Source organism: Anopheles bellator, chromosome 2 (genome assembly GCF_943735745.2).
Source record: "Anopheles bellator chromosome 2, idAnoBellAS_SP24_06.2, whole genome shotgun sequence".
NCBI lineage: Eukaryota > Metazoa > Arthropoda > Insecta > Diptera > Culicidae > Anopheles > Anopheles bellator.
In genome coordinates, this window is record NC_071286.1 from 56,654,395 (window position 1) to 56,678,251 (window position 23,857).

Here is a 23,857-nt window from a genome sequence, read left to right on the forward strand (position 1 = left end):
GCTTTTCCGCTTCTCGTCCAGGGGCAGTGTGTTCCGTCCAGTTTCTTTTATGGTTATTTATGGCTACCGAAAGAACGACTTCTTCCTCGTCGTGGCTAGGTAAGTGGTTAGTGTTCCTCGATGCCATCGCTCGTTCACCGGAGCAATGGCGGCTTGCGTTAGTGACATTTATCATGTCGAATGGAGGTCGTGCATCGGGTGAAAGATTTCCATTTGTTTATTGATACCACCAAATGTGTACCTTGTTATGTTTGGTTGCAGATCGCTGGTCACTAATCTACTACCGGATCTCATCGTTCTTTTCGCGCATTTCCCGTACGCAACCAGTAAGCTATTGGGGATCGGTGGTCCTTCACTTTAACCTTGCATCGTTCGCTTTCGATGTATAGTCGTATGCTTCTTACCAACGCCTCGAACCACTGACCATGGTTGGTAGGTCATTACTAGAGGGTATTATTTTAACCTTGTAGCTCTTTTCATTTTATAAACTCGATTTAGAACCTTTTTTAAGTACCTTCCTACGCGAAGTACCTTATGCTTCGACAACTATTCGATTTTTTATCGTAACAGAAAATAATTAAAGATGGAACAGAAGTGGTGGAGGGAAAGGATTTTCCATTTCACTTTCGACAGATTATTCAAGCAACAAGAAAAGGTTGACAATTGTTTTTACTCACAATATCTAGACCGACACGCTCTTGTCCTGGGTCATTTCTTCTTCTTCTTTTTTCAAAATGGAATATTATCGACGAACACCAACGTAAATCATTGGAACGATTCTTTCGTACTTCGAAGCTCATCTCTTAATTGAATTCATGGCCACGTATAATCATTACTATAACCAGCGTGAAATAATAGCTACAATGAATTCTAGTGAGAAAAGTGTACCTGGTTTGAAATGAATCTGTTTACGTTAGCTTGGGATTGCTGTCCAGCGCAATCGCCAGCAAGCCGTTTAAAACCTGTTCCAAACAGAAGCCCGTCTTGCCATTCTTCCAACATGTGCTACGTGAAATCGGTCCTTCATCTTCCGGTTTTGTTACTCTTTAATATTTGTCGTGAGAATCGTGAAGGACATTGTGGTCTCCTGCAGTCTGCTTGCTGCTGGCACAAGCGGACTCAGCCGTAGAGCGAGTTTCGAAACTGCATTCTACCACTAGCTGGCGCTGGCGTCGATGTAGAGTGATTCGATCGATCAGACGACGCTGGTCAGCTCCTGCAGAGTGCTCGTCTGGTGCTGGTACTTTTGCTGCTGTCCGGCAATCGACAGCCGAACGACGACCTCGCGTGGATGGCGGGTACGTCAAGCCGCACCGCACGGCATGTTGCCGGCCGGGTTGTTCGTGTTCATGCCGCAAGCCTTCAGCTCGGTGAAGATCTCGGTGAAGAAACCCGGCTCGGCGTTGATGCGCAGCATGTTCGAGGACAGTCGGTTCACGATCAGCAAACATCTGCGGAAAGGAGCACCGGTGGAGAAAAAGGTTCAGTTAAGAATCTCATCCCGACTATTCGTAAGGGCTCGAGAGGAGAAGTAAGCGAAAAGGCCATTGTACGCTGTGTTGGTTGGTAGTCGTGATTCGATTAGGATGTCGATTTAAGTGGTCGGTACGCCCAAGGTACGTATCCCCCGTCCGGTGTGGGTAGAAACTCTGTCTGGCCAATACCCGAGAAGGAATGAATTATTTATCGATGTAATTCAATTGCTATTCCTTTGTTCCGAAACGTCTTCGCCATCTTGTTTGCCAACCGGAAGCCATCGTTTTTCCCGGACTCTCTTATCCTTTGTCGGTATGGATACACATCCTGCGAACAGGGAAAAAGGGCCAAAAAATCATCTAACCGGCTACCCTGTTTTGGAGAAGTGTACTTGATGTGGTACAGTCCATGACGGCCCAGGGTCAAAAGCTTCTTCGAAACGGAACTTATGCAACAATCTCCGGTTGGAGCGCTGAAACAAGCACGCAGTGTAGCAATGATCTACGGTGCCTGTTATTTGAAGAGCAATTGTCTGGTTTTTAACATAAATCAAGCCCGAGAGCTTCAGCTGCCATGCCCCAGCATGGAGGCTGCCGGGGTGCGTTCAGGAACTGGGATTCAAACGTGGCGGAAATAAATTCGCTAGCTGTCGCTTATAAATCCATCAGCGCCCCGCAGTGCGCGCCATGACCGTGCGAGTCCCATTACACTGAAACAGTGCACTCACACGCAAATATGGAAAAATGGCGGACACGTAATTAATTTTATTTAAGACAAACTATCGTTTTCAGATGCTCTGCACTGTAGACGATAGGGTTTTGTACAAAAAAACAGAAAACCTTCAATTGAATTAGAAGTGCGAAAACATTTCTATAAACAACAACGACCAATCGAACAAATATTTATGGTCCAATACGATTTTTCGAGTTTTTTACGTTGGATCCGTATCAATTCGTCCGTCGACAAAAAGGACTCCTGGCACAAAAGGGTCCTTGTGGAAATAGGGCTTGACGTTTTTGCTCAAAAGTTTCGGTTTCACAACTTCGAAGTTAAATTACTCAATATAGATCATAATTAAAAAAGAAAAATAACTATGATTGATGTTTCCGTAACGTGAAAACCTCACTTCACATGTCACGAATATTGTGATGGATACGATGTCTGTTCCGGATACTGTTGACTAGACTTCAGCATTTTTCACAACGGTACAATGGTACGTATTGCAGTATTTCCTTCATCTAACTTATCTAACTCATGCAATGGAGATTATGTACTTTTAAATCTTTCGATACGATTTGTCAACAAATGAATAACACAATTCGTAGCACCGGAAATCCAGAAGTAACTTTTCAAGATATGTTTTAATAAAGTATTGCCCATTTTTTATCGTAAACTCCTCCTTATCTGAAGAACATCGGTTCGGGTGGTTGAACATGGCCAGAAGAGAAATAAACAGGCAAACGAAAGTCTCTTAGAACAAAATACTTTCGGTAGACGGGAGCAATAAATTATCGCGCGGACATAGCCAGCCAGATACAGGTTAGGTTAGAAAACTCAAGATTCATGTTTCGGGCCACAAATCCCTGTTTTCCTACAAAACAAGTGTGTGTTTGTTGCCACACACCCACACACTCCACCTAACTAACGGCCCCATTTGGCGCATGCCTTTCGCGCGTTGATTCAAGCCGGCAACATATTTTCCATTTTCCATTATTCTGGTCTCGTAGCTGCGGAGCAGCATCAAGTGACTGACCACGCTGATCCTTTCGGCATTATGCTTTTATGATTAATTGCCGATCCAAGCGAGGCAATGTGTTTACCTTTTCACCAACAGTCCCCCCCACCCGACGCCGCCCTGGCGGTGGTACTTACCTGTCCCAGAACTTGTCCTTCGAGTCCTCCACTAGGAACGGTTTCAGTGGGTAGCTAATTTCATTTCCCATGTACGAGTAGGAAAGGTACAGGCAGGTTAGGACGGCGGCCTGCAGTTCCGCCTCCTTCGTCTCCTCGCCGTCGACCAGCTCGCGGACGAGCATGTACACGAACACCACGTTGGCCGGGTTGATGAAGGCAACATCCTGCGGAAAAACGGCAGAGAGGGGAAACGGTGCATAAATTAATTGATTCGGAACGCTCGAAACTCCCGGTAGCCGGCTGCGCGTCAGCTGGCCAATGCAGTGGTTTTCTGTTTTAGGAACGATAAGGCGCGAGCATAAAATGGGAGGCAGGGATTAGTTTGGGGATCCCCGGAGCGACTGAATGTTCCGAGCCGAGGATGGAAATCGACGGAGGGCACTATTTTCGATACAGTTTTTTCGCTGGGTTTTAAATTTTTTACCGAAGTATTGTGATAATAATGAACACATTTGCTGTTGGATTTAGAGTACTGTAATAAATCCTATAAATCTTCTTAGTACATGGAACCTTCTTGAGCATTGTTGTTCGCATTAAACAGTCGTTAACTTGAAACGACCAACTGTGGTTATTGGCATCAGTAGTTCTCACTTTACTACTATCTTAGATAATCAATAGCTCTCAGAGACTATAATCTCCCGAGACTAGTAGGATAGTAGTTCTACGCAAACCACTACAGTCTATTTATTGGCTCACTGATCCCCATCACCGACGGTGTTGGAGAAGCACACCGTGGCGATTTCTGGTTGGGAGAAAGAAGTTAGATTGCAGACCAAAACCATTCGTTTTCCGACCGATACTGTAATTTATTCATGCTTAAAAATCGGATTTAGGTCGTGGAGCTGTTTCACAGACGGTTTCAGTTCCATTTTTCACAAACCACCATCTCCTGGGGGCCGGTGCTATCGGTTCGTAAATGGCCATCCGCAAACAAACCATGGTTCAGATGGTGATGGTTGCCGCCATGGTCAGCGATAAGGTATTCCATTCGGCCATTTCCACGAACATGCAAATGCGCTCATGTGTTCGTTGGAATTATTCGCTCATCAGTCGAGCGACACACTTCAGACGTCGGTGGAACTCTTTTTTACGTCGTAGAGTATCCGGAAGCCAGGTGAGTTTGACGAGTCTATCGCACTTGATCCTGGTTCGCTAGGTGGCTAAAACTGCCTATGCTGGGACCATTTGACCAAAGTGTTTGGTCCACTATGGTTAGTGTTATAAAAGTTAGATTCTGATCCACATCTTAAAACTGGAATCGATTTGAAACTGTAACTATATTCCACAAAAACAGAGCATTTAAAGTGAGTGACCCTAACAAAACGACGGACCGGTTGATGATCTATTATATTGTTTTGGTTTTTGATTTAATAATATATTGTGATACATTTTTCGAATCACGACAATAGTCGGATAAAGAAGTTGAAGGAAACCTTTTTTTAATGATTCGCTTTTTGTGTTAATTTATGGTGATTTCCAATGCTCTCTGCTCTATATGAATATCACGATAGGGCCTCGAGCGAGAGATTCATCGAAGAGTCTGTTTGTTAGTTCAGAAATATTATTTCATTCCATTTTCTTTACACTAGTTTACATCTATTCCAGATGTATGCGCTAGGAGTAAGATTCTGTTGGAAAAAACTTGCATTGAAACTTTATTCATATCTAGATGTTTGTGTTCAAAAACGGCTACCAAGCGGCGTGTTCATTTTCCACTTCGAAAGTGAAAATTATTGCAAATTCATTAAGCTGAGATTATGAATTGTTTTCGGGGAAGGATTTCATTCAAAGAGCTTTTCCTGCCATCGACAGGAAAACTTTGTTGCATAATCCTTTCCTCGTACCAGTTCCAGAACGAATGGGTACAATTGGGCGTCATAGAACTTCTTTGTGATTCTCTTTGTTTGTTGTTCCGAGGTCCGCGGTGAAAATTTATGCTCTACCATGTTCGAGCAGTTCTTAGTTCACCTTCGTTGGCCGCCGGCCAATGGAAATGCATTAATCACACCCAGTATCAAGGTTGGGCTCCAGTGATGCACTCTGGCCCACCAAGGTTGGTTACATGAGGCCAGCATCGATAGGCACCACCTATCATCAGCAGGCGACAACGGAAAGGGGCAGACTAGCACTAGCAAACGTGCAGAATCGAATCGTTAGGTCGCGAAGAGAGGAGGCGAAACAATTTTCCAAACATTATCGACATAAATCAAGCTTGTCGAGCGTATAAATATTGGACACACTCTTTGTAGAGCCAGACCCATACCCGGACACCATGGGGACACAAGATACTGCGCCACCCAGCAATAAGTGTTCCAGTTTGGAGCGTTCTGTTGGCTAACCCAAACAAAAAAAGAAAGTTGGTCATGTTTTTCGTAATGTAGCGGTTTCTTTATCATGCCTTGTCAGTTTGACACATCATGTTTTGTTTTCCGCGCGGAAACTTGACTATAGTGTGACATTCTGAACGGAAATAAGATTCGCATGTGTATAAATTGTCTTCTTTTCGTTCGGTTTTTGCCAACTATCCGCAGCAAAACTGCCATCAAATCTTTGAAAAGGCGTTTTATGGCAAAAGCTAAGGATTAAGTTGTGACGCAAGACGCAAACTTCTAACCTTTTTTGGGCAGTATTTTAACCTCGACCGACTCAGCAGCTTGAATAATGGTAAAGCCTTACGTAACCGGTCGAACAAAGCATCGCAGGATTCAAAACGGTCCGGGAAAAAGTCCGGGAAAAGTAGGTTTTGTGGTAGAGTTTAGTCCAAAAATGCTCATTAAATTTGCAAAAGGGGTTTTTGCACACTAGCCGTTGAAATCCCGAGGTTCTCCGCTAAATTAACCATTGAACGAGAATGGGGGCCTTTTCTTTATGACGTTGTTGTCAGGCCTCTCTGGCCTCGCCGACCGTTTTTTGTAGTAAACCCGCGCACCGGGGCCAATCGTAAAACGGGAGCGACCATGAAGCTTGGAAAGTTTTTGCTTTGCAGGACAGTGGCGCCGAAAGTGAGCCAAAACGGACATTCATAGCTATGTCCGCGTCGCGTCGTCACGATCATCGTTTAATGACCGTCGTCATCGACGGGGTGGGTTGTGATTTTTCTTCTCGCAATTCAGCTTTGGTGCCCCACCCTGCGGGTGTCCTTTTTTGTGTCTAACGAATGACCGATTTTTGTCACCACGTGCCTCGCAACGGTGGCACCATTTGACAGGTCACCGGCTGAAATCCCGGGGTGTCAGCAGGCCTCATTTTAAGGACAGGCGCACTAGCATTTTAGCTAAGTTCCGTATGGCTAGTTAATGTTTTAGAGGAGGTCAACCAAAAACATTTAATTGGGTTGACCCAGCCACCGCGGCGTGCTTAACCTAGATTGGTGCGACTGACGACGGTAGCGGGTTATACAGGTCATGGTTCTTCTAATGCCCGTTTGATAGTGTGAGGTACGCAAATTTCATGACGCGGACAGACTGAGCTGACTACACTGACTATGGACTACTTTACCAGCTTAATTACAAAACCATGATGATATTTATAGGAAGAGGATGCTCGTTGTAGATGATTTATCTATTGGGCCATTCGGCTTCGTCGAATGGCGAATTCTTTCTCGTTCTCCTGTCAGGGTAGTTCTGCTCCGTAACTGTAACTTGCGATATAAAACCTAATTTCTCAGCTAAAATTACTTTCAATGATTATTGTAATTACTTGATTTCGTTTCAAATTTACGGTAGCAATTTCTAGAATTTCTGTTAATCTTTGTCATTACGTGAGAGTTGATTTTAGAACCAACAATGTTAATGTTTTGGATTTTGAATATCGGAAAATATTTTAAAACTATCGATGACGTTCTCCAAAGTGTAGACGGACTATTCGATCGATAGCGCAAAATCAGGGCTCGGCAAACTTGTTTGGCCTTTCCACAGAGGATCGCCCGGTTTACTGGTTACCAAAGTGTAATATTGGAAAACATAATCGATGGCAAACCGGTCGAAATCTCGTGACATCGAGTAATCGAATCAAGCTTATTCAATAGCCCATTCCTCCCATTACCGGCCGGTGGGAAATGCTTGTGGTGCCACACAATACCCGTAATTAATTAGATCATTAGTAGATTTATGATGTCGCCCGTTCGCTCCGGCGCCGTGCAACCCCAAAAGCATCTGTTGTTATGCTATTTCACAACCCAAGTTTCCACTTCAAACTTTCGCTCAAGTAATGAAAACTTCCTCGCCGCACTCAATGGCAGCATCGCGTCGGGTGGGACGTCGGAGTGGAAAGTGTGCAAAACTTTTCACCGAGCAGCTGCCGGCTCTGGCCAAAGGCTCAGGCGTGCTCGAAAGTGGCGAAAGAAAAGCCGGCGGTGGATTACGTGGGGCGTTAATCAAGCGGTCGCCTGTCAGAGGCCCATCTCGTCGGCTCGCAGCTCAGGACAGCGACGAAGTTTTCCCACGAGGCGATCGGTCGAGGTTCGAGTCTACTACTCATCCACAAAAAACAAGGCGTTCGACGGAAGTATCCCATCTGGCGGATCCCGTCGGAAGGATGTCCTGCAAATTAAATCAAACACCCGTTTCGGCGGGTGTCCCGGACCCGACACGAGATTATTTGAGGCGGGAATTGTGGTGGAAAAGGTGGTTAAGTCGATCAAAGGGCGAAAGTATTGAGGGGTAATCTGGTCGCCCGAAGTTGCTTCGGTTTCGGTTCCCATCATCATAGGACGTTCTGGTTATTCGTACCTGCCAGCCCTGCAGCAGTAAGCTCCTGTCAACGGCCCTCAGCCACATCACAGCGTCGCCGGCCTGGAAATCGCGCAGCTTGCGGCACCGATCGTGCAGGAACATCCCTAAGCACTTCAGCAGCTCCGAGGTGGACGCCTGGAATGGAAAAAGAGATACCCCACAACAAGTTTAGCAGTTGTTCATTCGGCCGGTATCCTGGAACTTTGAAGAAAAATTACTCAAGAATGAAACAAATTAAGGGAAATAAATCCACAAAGCAAACCCCCAACAAATGAAAGAAGCCCAACATTGAAAAATCAATTTTAAAACGTCTTACGATATAAAAAACCTTTCAAAAGAGCGAAGAAACGAATCGTTATTGGAGGCCATTGTGTCGACCACTGAAACCAAAATGACTCCCATTAATGTGCTTCCCTCGTTCAAGTTGCTTCCGAACAGGACACAACAACAATCAAACCCTTCGGTTTGCGATGGCACCGGTGGCAGAATTCAATTAACGCCGGACACAAAAGTGTCAGCTGCAGTGCACCAAACCGAGTTCCTGATGCAACGTCAGCAAACTGGTGCACTCTGAAGCAATAGAGTGACTGTGCCGTGCCAGTCGTCCTTCTTCCGTGCACACATACAAACAATCCAATTCATTTCTTGTCGTGACTGTCATCTCTCGTCGTCGTGATGATGACGGAGCGCGAAGCAAAATGAAGCGAAGTCGGTCGGAACATCGTCGGATTGAGTGAGATGCACGCCCGGGACCGTTACAACCGTGACAGGCCCATCCGTGACGGAAAGAAAGCGTTTCCCAACCCTTCCATCAGTGTTCGGTGTGCATAAAGCCAAGCCGAGAAAAAAACTAAACTGCACTCCACACTACAGAAGGCACTCGCCACAGTCGGAAGAGCCTTGTTTTCGACCGACGACGAAGCAAAATCCTCGACAACTCCTCTCGGCATACATCAGATAAATTGGAAAGCGACCGTGCAAGTGCAGCTGGAAAAACGGAGGGAAAACTTTCGCGAGTTGCATTCGGAATGGGGCGGATGGAGCAGCTACATTTAATCATCATAAATAATAAAGCCCTAGTTTTGAGTCACGCGCCGAAACGCGGTACGACATTAGCGACGAAAGTAATGAGTAAGAGTTTCTTGGTTTGAAAGAAATTTTAATTCTGTAATACGATCAAATATATTGTCGTCAGGCGTCAGATAGCGGGAATGTAATGTTTCGAATCCGCAATCATCGAATTTCAATCGTGTAAGGACTCAATGGAGACATTTCAGTTACTCACACAACGAGTGAGAGGAAGTTTCCCGGCAACTTCAAGCAAACCGTCAATTAACGGACAAATAAATGGCAGTTTCATGACATGTGTCTGCTGCATTAGATAAACCCGGAACAGATCTCGTTCCACGAACCTTCAACGATGCTCCATTCAATGATGCGATGCTGGCCCTTTGAGTCGTAACATGTCTGGAAATATGACATGACTGCAGGGCCCTTCCGTTGCCCTTTTCGTTGATATTTCTAAATTGTCGGCTGAGCATCCCGCGGGACCCACAATGGTCGGTGCGAGTGGGTTTAGTTTAAGCTTTCCAAGAAGGCCTTCCACTTACGCTTCAAAGACGCGTCTTCACAGTAAGTTTATTGCCAGTCCGAGGCCGTCCCCAAGGACACGTGCCGATGATTACTGTGCTGCTACCAGAGAGTCGGTCGGCATTACTGCAACTTCACTACAAAGTGACAAACAAAATTGGGCCCCCACCAATCGTCCTACTCCCGATTTGCACTCAGGAATGTCGGTAGTCTGTCGGTAGGTTTTACTACGTCCGGAGAGTCCGGACATCCCACTTCGGTTTCGAGCCCAAGGGAGAGCAATTTTCAAAAAAAAAAATCGGCACTCTTCTGAAACGCCCAAGTTGAAACTGTTGCTTGCTAGTTTGCGGATAAGGCAACCGACTGCTTCCACTTCCTGACTGGCTCAGTGTCCCTTTCCGGGTAGCTACATTCTTTCGCCCATCACAATCACCTCAAGGCCATTCCTACTGGTAAGTGGTACCATTTTGCGCCTAGCCCCCCGGGCCGATACCACATCCCGCATTTCCATTACGCCGATGGAATTGTGTGCGAAAGATTGCGTAATTTGCGTCACAAACTGCCCGGTGGCACTGCGGGCCATACAAAGAGGCATGTCCGCGGGTTTGGTAATCTCATTTTAAATTGATGCCTGCCGGGCAGAATCTCCAACTCCGAGGGCACTTTGTTCGCTTCCTTCGCGTGGCGATCTTGAAGATTGCGTAAACTTTCGCTCGGAGACAGAAACGCGAAGCCACTTCCCTCAAAATACTCTCGAAAGTACGAACGGAGTGGAACATGCTAATGAAGTTGTAAAAGGGCCTATGTCCTGGGGCGAAATCACATTTTTATGCAGACCATTATGGAGAAGGTACCATTAATGAACTGATGACGAAACCCGAAGCTTCCCGAAAGCTTAATTGTGTACTTGAATGTTTTTCAACGAAAGAGGTGTCGTCTACGGGCATCCTTTCCTTTTTAGATCAGTAGCATAATTATCAGTAGTATAATTGATTAAATTATCTAATGCCTGTCGAGAATGCCTCAGCCAGACAGGCGCTCTGGGCACATGTGCCACGTGTCCTGAAACGACTCCGAAGGTCACACACCGGCGGCTCTTATGAACAACAGCAGCAAATCAACATAAACGACGACGAGACGACCTCCAGAAAACTTTTTCGTATATAAAACATTGGCAGCATTCTTCGGGGAAAACAAAAACAGAACCATTCACAATGCTTATCGGTGGGAAAAAATCGGCGACGAGGCAAGGCGAACGATCTGCAGGATCAGCAAGACATTTTCCGCCCCATAACTCCCGTATCGATTATTGAAAGACGCACCGGGCAGCCGGGCGATTGCCGGTTTGCGTTCGACCGTGAATCGATGAAAAATTCACTGGACCATGATGGGGGCCAAACGATGGTGGTACTGGGATCGTGGCCACCCTCCCCTACGAACGGAGCATAAAAGGCGCCGAGCGTACATAAGATTCTACCGCAAAGATGGCGCTAGGCGATTCGAAGAACATTGCCGAAACATACTTAATATGCGATCCACCAATTTGGCCCGGTCCCGATGAGTGTCCGGGGCCCAGCAGTAAGCATCCAATAATTTGCCTGCCTCCCGCCGGAAGGCTGCGCAATGAATTATTGCGCCAAGCACATCTCTTACCGGAGAGCATCACCGAAGAAAGTCTCCGAGTCACGGCAAACGGGGCCGTGGCGCCGCAATAAATCAAAATAACACCAGGACCCTCGGAGGCTTTCTTGTTCCGTGGACCCGGGCAGGAGACATACTCCCCGGTGGTCGGTGTTTACAGTGGCGTGGGAGTCCCCGTTTTTGTCTCATTCGATTCGATACCGGGGTGTATCGATACATGCCGAGGAGCTTCGGTGCGGTCGAATTGAAACATTAAAATGATTTATAGCCAATGGCAAACGGGGGCGCGTCCACAGGTCGCACCCGTGCCTACCAAAACACTGTTGCCACCTGCTTCCGTTCGGCCGGAGCCTTCGGAGCGGCAGCAAACAGCAAACCTCTAGATCCTGGTGAGTGTCCGGTTTTAGTGTCCCGCTCGCCATGTACTAGGTTGTTCATAAAATTCGGAGCCACGATACCAAAGAGCGCTGCTACAAGCCCTTTTTTTTGTTATATTTGTACACTTTCTACACTATGTGAAGTTTTATTTCAATAATTTTTTTTAACAAGCCATTTAGTATCGACAGGTCACAGTATTTTTTTACAATGGAAAAAATTAAGTATCGTGGAATGATTTAATTTTTATTTTTGAAATGTTTAAAAGCAAAGGAAAGTTATGAACGAATGTTAAAAGTGTATAAGGAGTCCTCACCTTTAATTTAGCGGTTAAAAAGGATGTTTCTGAGTTTAAATGTGGTCGTACTAGCCTTAAAAACGATCTATGTCAAAAACGTCAAAAAACAGACACAATGCCTGAAGTCGTAAAAAAATACCGAATATTGTATTGGAAAGTCGTTGAATCACTTAAAGAAACTTAGTATAAGTCATAGGCATCTCAATAAGCAGTATAACCAATATTTGGACTGAAGTTTTGGGTTTCAGAATGCTGTTTGCAAAATGCATCCCAATGGTTTGCATTCGTTAATAATGGAACAAAAACGCATTCGAATGCAAGTTTCTCGACAACATTTAAAGCGTTTTCGATAGGATAGGAAGTTGATTTTTTTACCGAATCATCACTATGGATGAGACTTGGTTCTATCACCATGATCCTGAATTAAAGTAAGAAGCTAAGAAGTGGTGTGAAGCGTTTTCTTCGGTTCCGAAACGAGTTCGTCCAGAAATTGCCCAAAAAGATGTTACCATTAGTTTTGTGGGATGCGAATGAAATTTTGTTTTTGGATTACTTGCAAACTGGTAAAACAATAAATTTTGATTATTGTTGTAACCTTTCAGACCTACTGAAAGTGAAAATTTGCGAAAAAAGACCCTTTTTAAAGAAGAAAATCGTCCTATTTCATCAGGGCATCATCATAAGAACATTTTGGAAAAAGCAAAAATCCATGAATTCGAATTGTTCAAGTCAATTGTTTAAGGCAAAAGTTCGAATTGTTGCAGTATCCACCGTATTCAGCAGATTTGGCCCCTAGCGACTTTCATCTGTATTCAGACATAAATTAATCGTGCATGAAAACCGTTTTCATCAAATGATGACGTCATAGCCAATTTTCCAATTTTTCACTGCAGGAATGGAATTTATGAATTGGAGTCTCATTGGCACAAGTATATTGATGTTCAGGGAGACCATACTGAATAATAAAGTGTATTTCAAACGAATTTAATGAACAACCTAGTAGGTCGCCGACGCCGTGTGGACCAATGTGGTTCGTTCGAGGTGCCGTGGAGACGCCGTGATTTATTGCTTATTGATGTCGTGCGGTGCGTTACGCCACCACGCCGCTTTGTTTCGTCCTTTTTCAGCCCAAAACTAGTGGGGAAAATTACTCGCGTGTCGCGTGTCTGTGTGGGACGGCAGGATATGGCCGGCGCTTTCGTCTTCACGCAGCTTAATCGATCATTGAGCGACCGACGGCGACGTTGCCGAGTGCTTTCGTTGCTGATGCTCCCCCGAGGGTACGGATAATGTTCACCTTCTTCCTTTCGTTTTTTGTTCCGATACCGACAGCAACGGCACAAACAGGATCTATTCAACGTGTGTTGTTTACCGAACGAACGAAAACACTTCCAAAGCACCCACTCTTCGGATGTCTTACTTCGTCTATCGAGAAAATGAGTTTCAATTAATCGACATTAATCGTGGGAGTCGCCACATGCTGTCGTCGCCTTTGACATTTGATGACACCCACCACGAGCGGATCGGATCGGAGTGGCACCTAAACCTACACGCAACCACCGGTCTGTAGGATGTTCCGGATCCACGTCTCGTTCACTGTCATAAATGCAATATCATTACAGCCGCATGGTTTTTTGCAACTTTTTGGCGTCGCTGCATAAGCGCACCGTGATTTACTGTGTGAGTCCCGCGTGGTGGCGACGCCATTGTTGGGTCTACCAAGGTAGGTAGATTATAATTAAAATTCATAAATACCACTTGTCACCTGCACGCCACCGGGACACAAAAAGGGACCGCACAAAGTTGCGGTCATAAAAATATTTTCTGAAAAAAAACTTCCTCAAAAGCGAAACAATCGTCCTGGCTGGCTGGCTCATAAAGACGGGCGGGTTCGCTTGGCCATTTTTTCTGTCTTCTAAAGCGACACCCGAAAGGTGTTCCGCGCGCTCAGCATAAGACGGATAAGGCTTCTAATTTGCGCTTCTCACGAACACGAACGCAAAGCAACAGTAAACGGCAAAAAACCGAGAGCATTATTTCCACGTTCCCAAATGGCTTTATTCGGTGCGTTGGGTCACGTGATGGAATCGCTTGCAGAAAAGTACACGAGGCCTGTAGATTGGTGCCGTGGCGATAAGGCTGTGTCATTACGTCTGTGGAAACTCAAAACATTGTTGACTTTGGGCAGCTGATAAGTGTGAGTCAAGTTTTTTATGCTCGTCTTGCCGAAAGGGTTTAAAAAACTTTTCACAAATCTTCTTAGAATTTGACTTTATCAGCTCTTTTTACCATCACGAAACCTTTCGGACAAGAATCTCTATATTTAGCCACGTGTCTTCCACCACGCAAGACAGCAGCACGCCACGGGAGAAAGAACCTGCCGGCAGCTTCCATTTGCTTCATTGGAAAAGTTTTCCCCAGCCCAGAATGAAAAATGTCTGATTCATTTCAGTGTGCCCACTGCGCGCAGGAACTTTGACGAGCGGTGCCGCGTTCCACGCGTTCATCTCGCAAATGGAAAAAAAATGTTACCGAAGGAACGAAGAGTAACCTCAAAACCAAACTTATTTGCGCCCGCCCGCCAGCAATTTTACTCCAAATGAAGAACGAACGTTGGCCGTTGATGGCCCAAGAACGCTGAATCAACTTGGTTTCTGCTGCACCAGACCCGGACTGTTACATTACATTTTAAAAGCACATTTTTCCCGCTCCATTCAACAGCTGGCCGGCAGGTGTGCCGGTATTTGTGCATTTTTCATGTGGCAACCGTACAAAATCTCGACCGAAATTAATGGCAAGAATTCTGGCGAGCACGCGGTCAACGCGTGTTGGAATGAACGGAAGGATCGCGCTTCCGGTGCGAAGGAACACGAGCTCGCTAATTGTGCCCACGGCCAAAACGATTTATAAATGGCCAATGGTCGGTAGTCGCAAACCGCAAACCGGTGTTGCGTGGATGAAATTTAATTAGTGAAAATGTAGCACCTACTAATTCCTAACGCCCAAGGTTCGCCACACAGGAAGGCGTTCCAATTACCGACCGGCGCTGACTGACTGTGTCGGTTTGGGACAATTTTCCCCATTTTTGCCATCGGGCATCGAACGTTGAAAAATGTGACCGATCACAAGATATCATTTATCTTGGCCGGCTCCGGGGTCAGAGAATGGCTAGAGCCTTGGCGTCGGCCTGAGAAGAGATAAAAGGAAGCGCACGAATCGCATTTCATTTCTGTCCTGGCTGAGGGGGATATAACGATCGTATTAATTATGCGTGTTGTGAGTAATGACGGAGGGCGGCTTCGGAAATGTTTAATGATGTGACCATTTATCAACGAACACCACGTGGAACATGATTTAAACTCGCAGCATGTTTGTTTAAATATTGCTCTTTTAAAGCTTTAGCTCGCTGTGGGATGCGCTTTTATTCCAATTCCAATTATTTACACACTAGTTTATTACGACGCGTGTGTTCGTGTTCCATTTCTGGATGCAAAAGAAAACATTATTTTTCATCAGACCGGGATTATCCTGTTCCGGCATGGGATATACTGATGGCCTTATCTCATCATCACTGCACGTGCTGCTTTCCAGTTTTGTTTTAATTCCACAAAATGAAGTTTCCTCGTACCGAACGAACGAAAAACAATGATTTCCTCGTTACGTAGCGTATTTCCATGCTATGGATTTTGCCAAGCCTATTTATATGATAATATAGCCCAGGAACATGACAAGTAAAATAATAAATATATCATAGCCTTCTCGTGAGCACACGAGCAAGAGGATGCTTATCACAAGCGTAAATGCAAATTGGAGTTGGCTACAAAATGTAAAGGACATCTATTATTCTGGTGAATGGTTTTCGAAGAGGAAGAAAACATCGTTCAGATAATAATGCCATTTTCGCAGTTAATTCTGCAACGAATTAATTGCCCACCGTCCATGAGATTTGTGTTCTTCGGATGCCACAAGAATCCAACCGAGCTTATGAAATAGAGTTAACCAAAGACTAATGTTCTTAATGACAGTGGTTTAGCTTACGTTTGGGCGCCTAAAAACGATTGCGACGTGAACTTTACTGATTTGTTGTGCACTAAACGTTGGTTGAATCTCCATGTTTCGCCATGTTTCGCCTCCATGTTCCATGTTTCCATGTGGGCTGACTTGTACCTCTCAACTGGCCATGGAAATCGATAACACGAGCGCCACGAGCAAGGGGGCACCATCTGTGTGACGTACAATCGATTGCAAGACACTTCCAAGAAACAGCTTGAGTGAAAATGAGTTGAAGAATTCCCGACGGGCTCGATGAGACTTTCCCAAGGCAGTGCGCCGGCAGCAGCGCCGAAGAACTCCACTCGAGACGCTCGTAAGATAGCGATTATGCCAAGGATTATAAATGACAAGGAGCGCCGAACTGCACCGAGCGGAACCAGATTTTTCAACCCAGAGTTTAGCGCCGTGAACCGGGGCCTGAAGAGCACAAGCCATCGACGATGGCGATGGCGATGGCGGTGACGACGACAAAGTAATAATTGGATACGGCGCTAAGCTCCCGCGGTTCGACCGAAAAGCTGCGCGAAATCGAAGCACCTCCGGTGGGAGCGGTGCGTGGTGAAATAAAAGTTTACAACCAGCGAAAAGCGAGTGGGTGAGTTTTATGAAAAGGAAGCGGACCTCAACGGGCTATTACAGTATTTTATGGAACTGTTTTCTTTTCTTGTCCCTTGCAACGAGCGGACGATGATTTAATGCACTGGCTTAGCGGGGAAATCGCTTGGTCGTGAAACGCTTGTCGCCCACGGCTAGAGACTTCTCTCTTTGTAATTTTTTTCCCTGCGGTGCGGGCTGTGATTTAGTTTTATCTGAATATTATGAGATTATATTCGTCTTTTAAGTGCACAAAATTAGACCGACTGGTTACTTGCGGCTTAATGAAGAAGCATTTAGTTGGCATGAACTATACAAGCTTAATTTTCCCGACAATTTGTGAGACTCTTTCTATTCAGATTCATGAGGATTCGTAAGAAATAGTTGACTTTTCTTATTGTATGAAACTTATTACTATTAAAAGTTATTATGGCTCATTGCTGCCTTAAAAAATGAGGCAAAAAATACAAAAATTACAAAGTAAAAGAATACTGGCAACCAAATGTTATTATTAAATAGCTTATAACTCTTTCTAAATAGATTTGCAGTCAAAACAATAAGGACAAGATAAATAATAAAGTATAACAAAGCGAAAACATTTTTGGAAAAGAAATATGCTTTGACGCGATAAATATCATGAAATCGGGAAATAGCTTTGCACGAGCTTTGCCACAAAACAGTGAGCCCAAATTCATCACGTCGTACGGCGCCTGCGTACGCCTAAACTTCGGCTACGTCCTCCGTTCGTCAGCAAACAAATAAATCTGCTTCATACATTACAGCGGCATACAACAAGTCCTTCAGAACTGCGAGCTCCACTCATGGCAAAGTGTAATCAGGATTCGTTGCAGCGTTGGTAAACAGCACTCCTCCGTTGGTACGCAGCTCGAAGGAACACAACGCAAGGATTAGCATTTCGGAGGTTCGGTGCGCCTGCCGACCATTCAAAGGGCGCGCCATCATTCCGCCTCACATGAGCACTTAATGCAACCGCCGCCGCCCTGTTTACACGATCCAACCATTAGCAGCTTGTGTGATGGACGAAAAATCCTGCACAGGGTTCCGAAAAAACCCAGGGGGGCGGATAAACCCACCGGTCCGGCACAGGATGTGACCGAAACGTGCCGGAACGGAAATGGCACTGCATGCTCTGGTTGGATGCGTAGAGCACCGTAAACACTTCAACCGCCTTCCAAGCGTATCGGAGACTCCAGGGCTCTGAGACGACGGAAATTGCGCTCCAGAAGGCGCTCGATGAAGGCATTTAACCGGGGAGGGCGCGCTCTGTGTGCCTTGCAAGTTGCCCGTTGGCTCATTTTAGCGATAATTAGTGTGCCAGACGAGACGAGCGGATCAATCGAACCGAGGGAACTCTGCACTTCGCACGATCCTGCCGATCGGTGGAGGAGCAAAAAAACAAGCGGATGGGACGCTGCAGTTGCGGGGTGCACGCTGCGTCAGCAGTAAAAGAGCGAAACGAGTTCCGGTGCCTAATTGGAAGTAAACGTAAAGTGAACTCTGCGTCCTTTGTGCGAAATGGGAGCGAATCATTATCGAAGGAACGGATTTTTACGGCCGGAAAAGTGATGCCTTTATGCGAGCTAACTTTGTTGCATTTAATAGGATATCACTTCGGGGATTCGTGGTTTAATTGGCGCTTCACTTCATATAGATGCTCGTTAGGTGGATGATTTGTGCTTAATTTACAGAATGCAGTTTTACAGTTTAATCATTTGTGTATTAAAATGAACACGTGTAGACTACGCTTCCCGGAACGATTAAAACGATCATTCAATAATTTCACATAATGTTATTCATCTTTTAAACATACAAACATAGCTAAAAAAAGGGATGAAAACTGAAATAGTAAGATATCTTCACCCTTTTCCATTACATGATATATTGTATTAGACGGCCAGTTTCATCTTTTTATACTACGCTCTGTCTGTTACGTCTAGGAAATCAGCAAGAGGATGAATAAGACCACTACAGATCATTACATTACCATGGCAAGCATGCACCACCGGATGCCCGAGAGTGCACTTTTGTAATCACGGCCGGGGATTAGTGCGTTTTGCAGTGAAAGTTATTCTTCGCACATCGTAACGCTGACCGGACGGATCGGAGAGGTGTTACGAATGGCCACGGAGATACAGCAATCTACAGCAATTGCAATAATCGCTGGCGCTACGAAATGCTTTCCTCCAGACACGATGAATGACGATCGTCATCATCAGTTTCTCATCCGCCGCCAGTGTCAGAAGAGGTCCCGAAGAAGGACACAAAAGCACAATAGGGTAAAAGAAAAACTATCTGCGGCAGCAAATGGCGTCCAACGGAGAGGAAAATTACTTACGGAAAGTGTGCTTTTAATGAAATGCTCCATTACATCTGAAGGCTATTGTTTCTGTTTAGACCTTTATGAACCTCTTTCCACAACGCAAGCTTTTAATTTTATTAAATTTATCTTAAATGCTTGATGGAGTCCGAAGTGCAATTGTTTGTAGCTTAAAAGCATTTTACTACAAACATTCAAATCCGGCAAGCCGTATTTATTGAGGTGAAACTCTCACAAAGAAGTCACTGTAAAAATGCCTTGAATCATAATTTCTGAAGACTGTTTAATACAAGCAAAGAACCGTCCATGTGCCGATTAAAGTTCGATTTCACCTAACGAGTTAGCGAAAGCAACCTAGACACCGTTTCCAATAACTGTTGCTCTGACCCGGTGGAACTAATTTATGCCGCCCTTTTTGATATCCTAGGCGCATCTCACCACCAACACGTGACAATGCTAAAGCCGTTCGGAAATAAATTCACTTTACAGCCCAGCACGTCCTGACACGTGGATTCCATTGTCGCCGGTCTCGGGCACACTCCGCTAAGCTCTATTATCTCGGTGCATTCTTGTGGCGATCGCGGCGACACGTGGACCCACCAGCAGCTAGTGGCACGTGGAGCCCACATCAATGGCGGTTGGAGAATGCAGATAAAAGCCATTCGTCCGGAGCGAGCCTGCGAGAGCAGGTTCCACACACTGCTCTGGCGAGCGACGTCCTGGCGACACTGTGCAGCTCCTTCCATTAAATGACACAAAGCTAAGACAAACATCTAAGAAGTGGCCATTACGCTGTCGAGCAGTGCGCCACCAGCATTCCCCGAGCATAACCGGTGGCCGGCTCCGGTGCTGCGCTAATGCAACGCTTCCGGCTAAACGGGCACACGTGTGCACGTTCCAGGGGTGGCTAAAGTGGTCACCGTTTCGACTTCGACGGAAGTCACACTGCCGCAGCCAGCCAAGCCACGCGATGTCCTCTCACTTCATAAACATAAATTTACATAATGTACGCTACTTTACGGTGGGAGATTAAGTGTGTCTGTGTATGTGTGCGTTTGATGTTGCGCTGTGAGAGGTTGATTCTATTATCTAACATCATCGCCATCCGCCCGGTTTTCCGCTTCTTCAAAGGATCTATCGATCCGGACGGACTGCTGTGCTTCGAGGTTCCAGAACTCTGCACACGGCACACGCATCGTTTCGAAGCCAGCCGGCGGATGTTTGACCATCCGTTACAAAACTTTCTCCGTGAAAACCGGTAAAAACGAGCTCAGGCAAAATAACAACGTTCTTTACGGAGAAAATTTTCAGCGTATCCAACCCCGGTTTCCGGTTCGGTGCGATCTGCACTTTGGAGTCGGTGAAGCTAAAACCTTGTTTGCGACTTGTTTCACTCGACGCAAGTTGTGGTGAAATGGAAAAACAAATTGCTCACAACCATTTCCGTTATGAAGAACGTGAAACACATATGGATCGTAGAATTGTTGACCAGAACATCCAATGGCTGTGAAGAAGCAATTGTAAGGCAGCAATCTTAACTGCAGTAGACTGAAGCAAGTTTCATTATTCTTTTATTTGCTCAAAACCTATTTGTTTCTAAATATTGTTTGAACATTTGCAAACACCGCCATAATTTACATTTATGGAACAAATACTTTGAATACATAACCAATAGCTTCCAGAAACCCCGAATATTTAATGCCAGTTTCATTCGGTGCTCTGTTCTGCTTAGCAAACATCACCATCCAACCACAGGTGCGGGAAGCAAACGGCTCTGCGTGACGGTCATATTTTTGCCAATAATCTTCCAAATAGATTTTAATATCATCACAAAGTGAATGTCCAACCATTGGCCGTTCGCAATGCGTTTGCGTCAATAACGAGCCACGAAGCCGGCCGGGTTCGGTCCGTCACGTGCGAATGGTAAATCACCGAGAGCTGTCGACGGCTATCGGGGAACGAACAAAAAAACAAGGTACGTGTGCCAATCACAACATTACTACTCAAACAGGTACTCCGACCATGCCAACAGGGGGCACCCAATGGTCGCCATTTCGGTCCACGGTTCACGGTGCCCCAAGCGCAATTGCCACAAACACATCCGTTTCGTGCGCGATTGGGTGGTTATGATAATATGTTCTCGTGCCCGTCAGGCTCATGCTCTTTCGAGGCACCGGCACATTGCGCGGGGGTATTTTGATGCTGAAAACATAGTTCTCAAATGTCAGCAAATTGCTGTTGCAATTTCATAATACTATAGAATCGACGGCAGCATTAGAATGTTAAACCATGAAATGATTAAATCGCATGAATGATTAGAGAATTAATAGTTTAATGATTAATAATAGTGCCAAAATGCTAGTATGACCAAAATTACGCAAAAACTATTACGATCCAAAAGCAGCGTAATTATGTTATTGAGGATAATGTATAAATACGGCCCATCGTTTTAAAACTGTTGGAACATCGACTGCAGAGAGAATGAATAAACATGTGATAAGCATCTCAACAACAAATCATTGCCTGTTAGTGAAAAGAATAAAATGGTAATGAGCTTCTTCTGTACATTTCATCCGACGTAGACTCAATTATGCAGATAAATCTCGCCATTCTTCTCAAATCATCAATCGCTCATCTCCAAATGTTTCCGGACCTAAGTGAGGTTAAATGGCAACACATTACGGTCAGCATGTTGTAACATTTACTTTATGTTGAGCATATGCGGTCTGATCTGATGATTCATGGGTATTTCGAAATTACATTTATGAAGATTTAAACCTTTCTCCTATAAGCCTGCCAAATCAAGTGGCAAATGATGTTTACTATCATTCAAAGTTTTGAATTGATTTTTGATTCACTCAAAGTAAACTTTTCATTGCCGTATTGCATAAGATGTTTCATTTTGCAGAAATAAGCTTTGTTTCACCTATATGCTTAAACCATCAATCGATTTCATCATCAATGTGCATCAATTTCAAAACTATTCAAATTTAGAAAACTTGATTAAATTCATATCATATAATGTTTGTATATTTTTCAGTTATGTACTTATTTGATATTGTTGTATTCTTTTTTTCACAATATGTTCAAACTATGCTGATTGTTTTCATTAATCAAGTCTAAGCAAAGTTGATTGCATCATGAACAAATTTAACAAAGTTTGAGTTTGTCTGTGCCAGAGCATTTCAGAGGATATTGGGAGTAGAGATGGAGAAAGTGGTACGTGCTTTGTTAATGGAAATGAAACTGATGTAAGTAAATAAAAGCACCAGCTGAGCACCAGCAGAGGTCCATGTCTATGCTACACGATGCAACCGGGTTCGCCGCCATCACTGGTACAGCATAATGGAAAATAAAATGCTTTTCCTTTCCTTGCGGCCCAAGTATGCCGAGAATATCATTTTTTATGTGTGATAACTCAAGATGGCCCATCGGTTGAAGGATTGCGACATATTGCAGTTTCACCGCGCGTGTATCGATTCGTAGACCTCGTTTTTGAGACGATGCATGCGAAACGCCCAAACCACGCAGCGACGATCGATCGTCCGTTACCTCTTACTCTGTGGTTAGTTTTCGTACTCTTTCCCCTATCATCATCATCATTATCATCATCACCATAATCATTACGTTCTCCTTTTTGGAGGGAAAAATGAAGAAAGTGAGGAAACTTCAGTGAGACGAATTGAGGCGAAACCATTTCGGAGTCCTCGTGGCTCGTGTGACGCGTGTTTGGAATATATTTCTATTCATTTGTTATTTATTTATGCCAACCATTGGGAGGTGTTGGTGGGGTCCCGGAAAGGAGAAGTACATGTCTTGCCATCAAATGCAGTCGGCCCTTCGAGCACCACCACCACACGGCCCTCTTTTTGGCCCAGCGCACATGATTGCAACACAATTTCGGTGGCTCTGATTTCGGTCGCCAATCAGTGGTACGCGTCGGTCGGTGGCCACCGGGAGTTGGGTGGAAGCGAGCCAAAGGGGTGCCAGTGCCAGCCAACCTGCTTTCCCCGATTGTCCCCGTTGTCGTCGGCGGCGATTGCCCAGCAAGAGTCCTATCGATTTCCATCCCGTGCCAGGGATGGAAAGGCTTTTTGGCTTTCACCGACGTCGAAACGGAATTCCATGGCTACGAAAATGCACCAAATACCGCGGTGGTCCGGTGGTGGGTGGTGAACGTCACGTTTGACGCCCGGCCTGTCAACCCGGTCCCGTTTCTATGTTTATGTGTTAGTCGCACCACCAACACCTAGGCAACGCAAGGGCGCCACGCCAACGCCGTCTGACCCGTGGTGGTGGGTTTCGTGCCAACGGTAGCCTCGGGGCGAAAACAGTGGGTCGGAGGTGGGGGGTGGTGATGGGTGCCAACTATGTTTCGGCATTCGACGATGGCCCCGCGGGGCTTGGATGAGTCACCATCTGGCGACCTAGCGCGCTCCGTCCGCAAGGAGCACCGAAGCACGGAACGTGTCCGCTTGTAGCGATTGCCCTTCGTGCCAACTTCCTTTGCCCGTTTTCCAATCCACTTCGCCCCAACCGCAGCCCCGAGGGTGGGCCGCAACGTGAATCATACATCGGAATGCCATCATTTGCTCAGCGCCACTCTTGATCTTCTTTGCCTTCGGCGGAATATTTACCCGTCGTCGACCGGCAGTTGCCGCTGCACGACAATCACTCTGGCCGCGGGTCGGCGGCAGAGAGAGAGGGAAAATAAAATAAAAGAAAAATGGTTCACCCCCGTTCGCCAACGGGCGAGCCCGATCGAAGAGAAAAGGAAATTCCGGTCCACATTCCTTCGCACGCGCGGGCGAGTTTTCCCGTCGTCGTCGTCGTCGATTTGGTTCC

General features: G+C 45.5%; 1 protein-coding gene across 1 annotated transcript in view; it reads right to left on the bottom strand.

Annotated features, from left to right (window-relative positions):
- Positions 1-1,303: 1,303 nt before the first annotated feature.
- Positions 1,304-23,857, bottom strand: part of LOC131210814 (putative uncharacterized protein DDB_G0286901) — a 40,254-nt gene continuing 17,700 nt past the window's right edge. Inside the window, exons 2-4 of the mRNA XM_058204107.1 lie at positions 8,121-8,258; positions 3,349-3,554; positions 1,304-1,451 (exon numbers count right to left, since the gene is read on the bottom strand). Of these exons, the coding sequence (XP_058060090.1) occupies positions 1,304-1,451; positions 3,349-3,554; positions 8,121-8,258 (492 nt within the window). The remainder of the gene's footprint in view (positions 1,452-3,348; positions 3,555-8,120; positions 8,259-23,857) is intronic.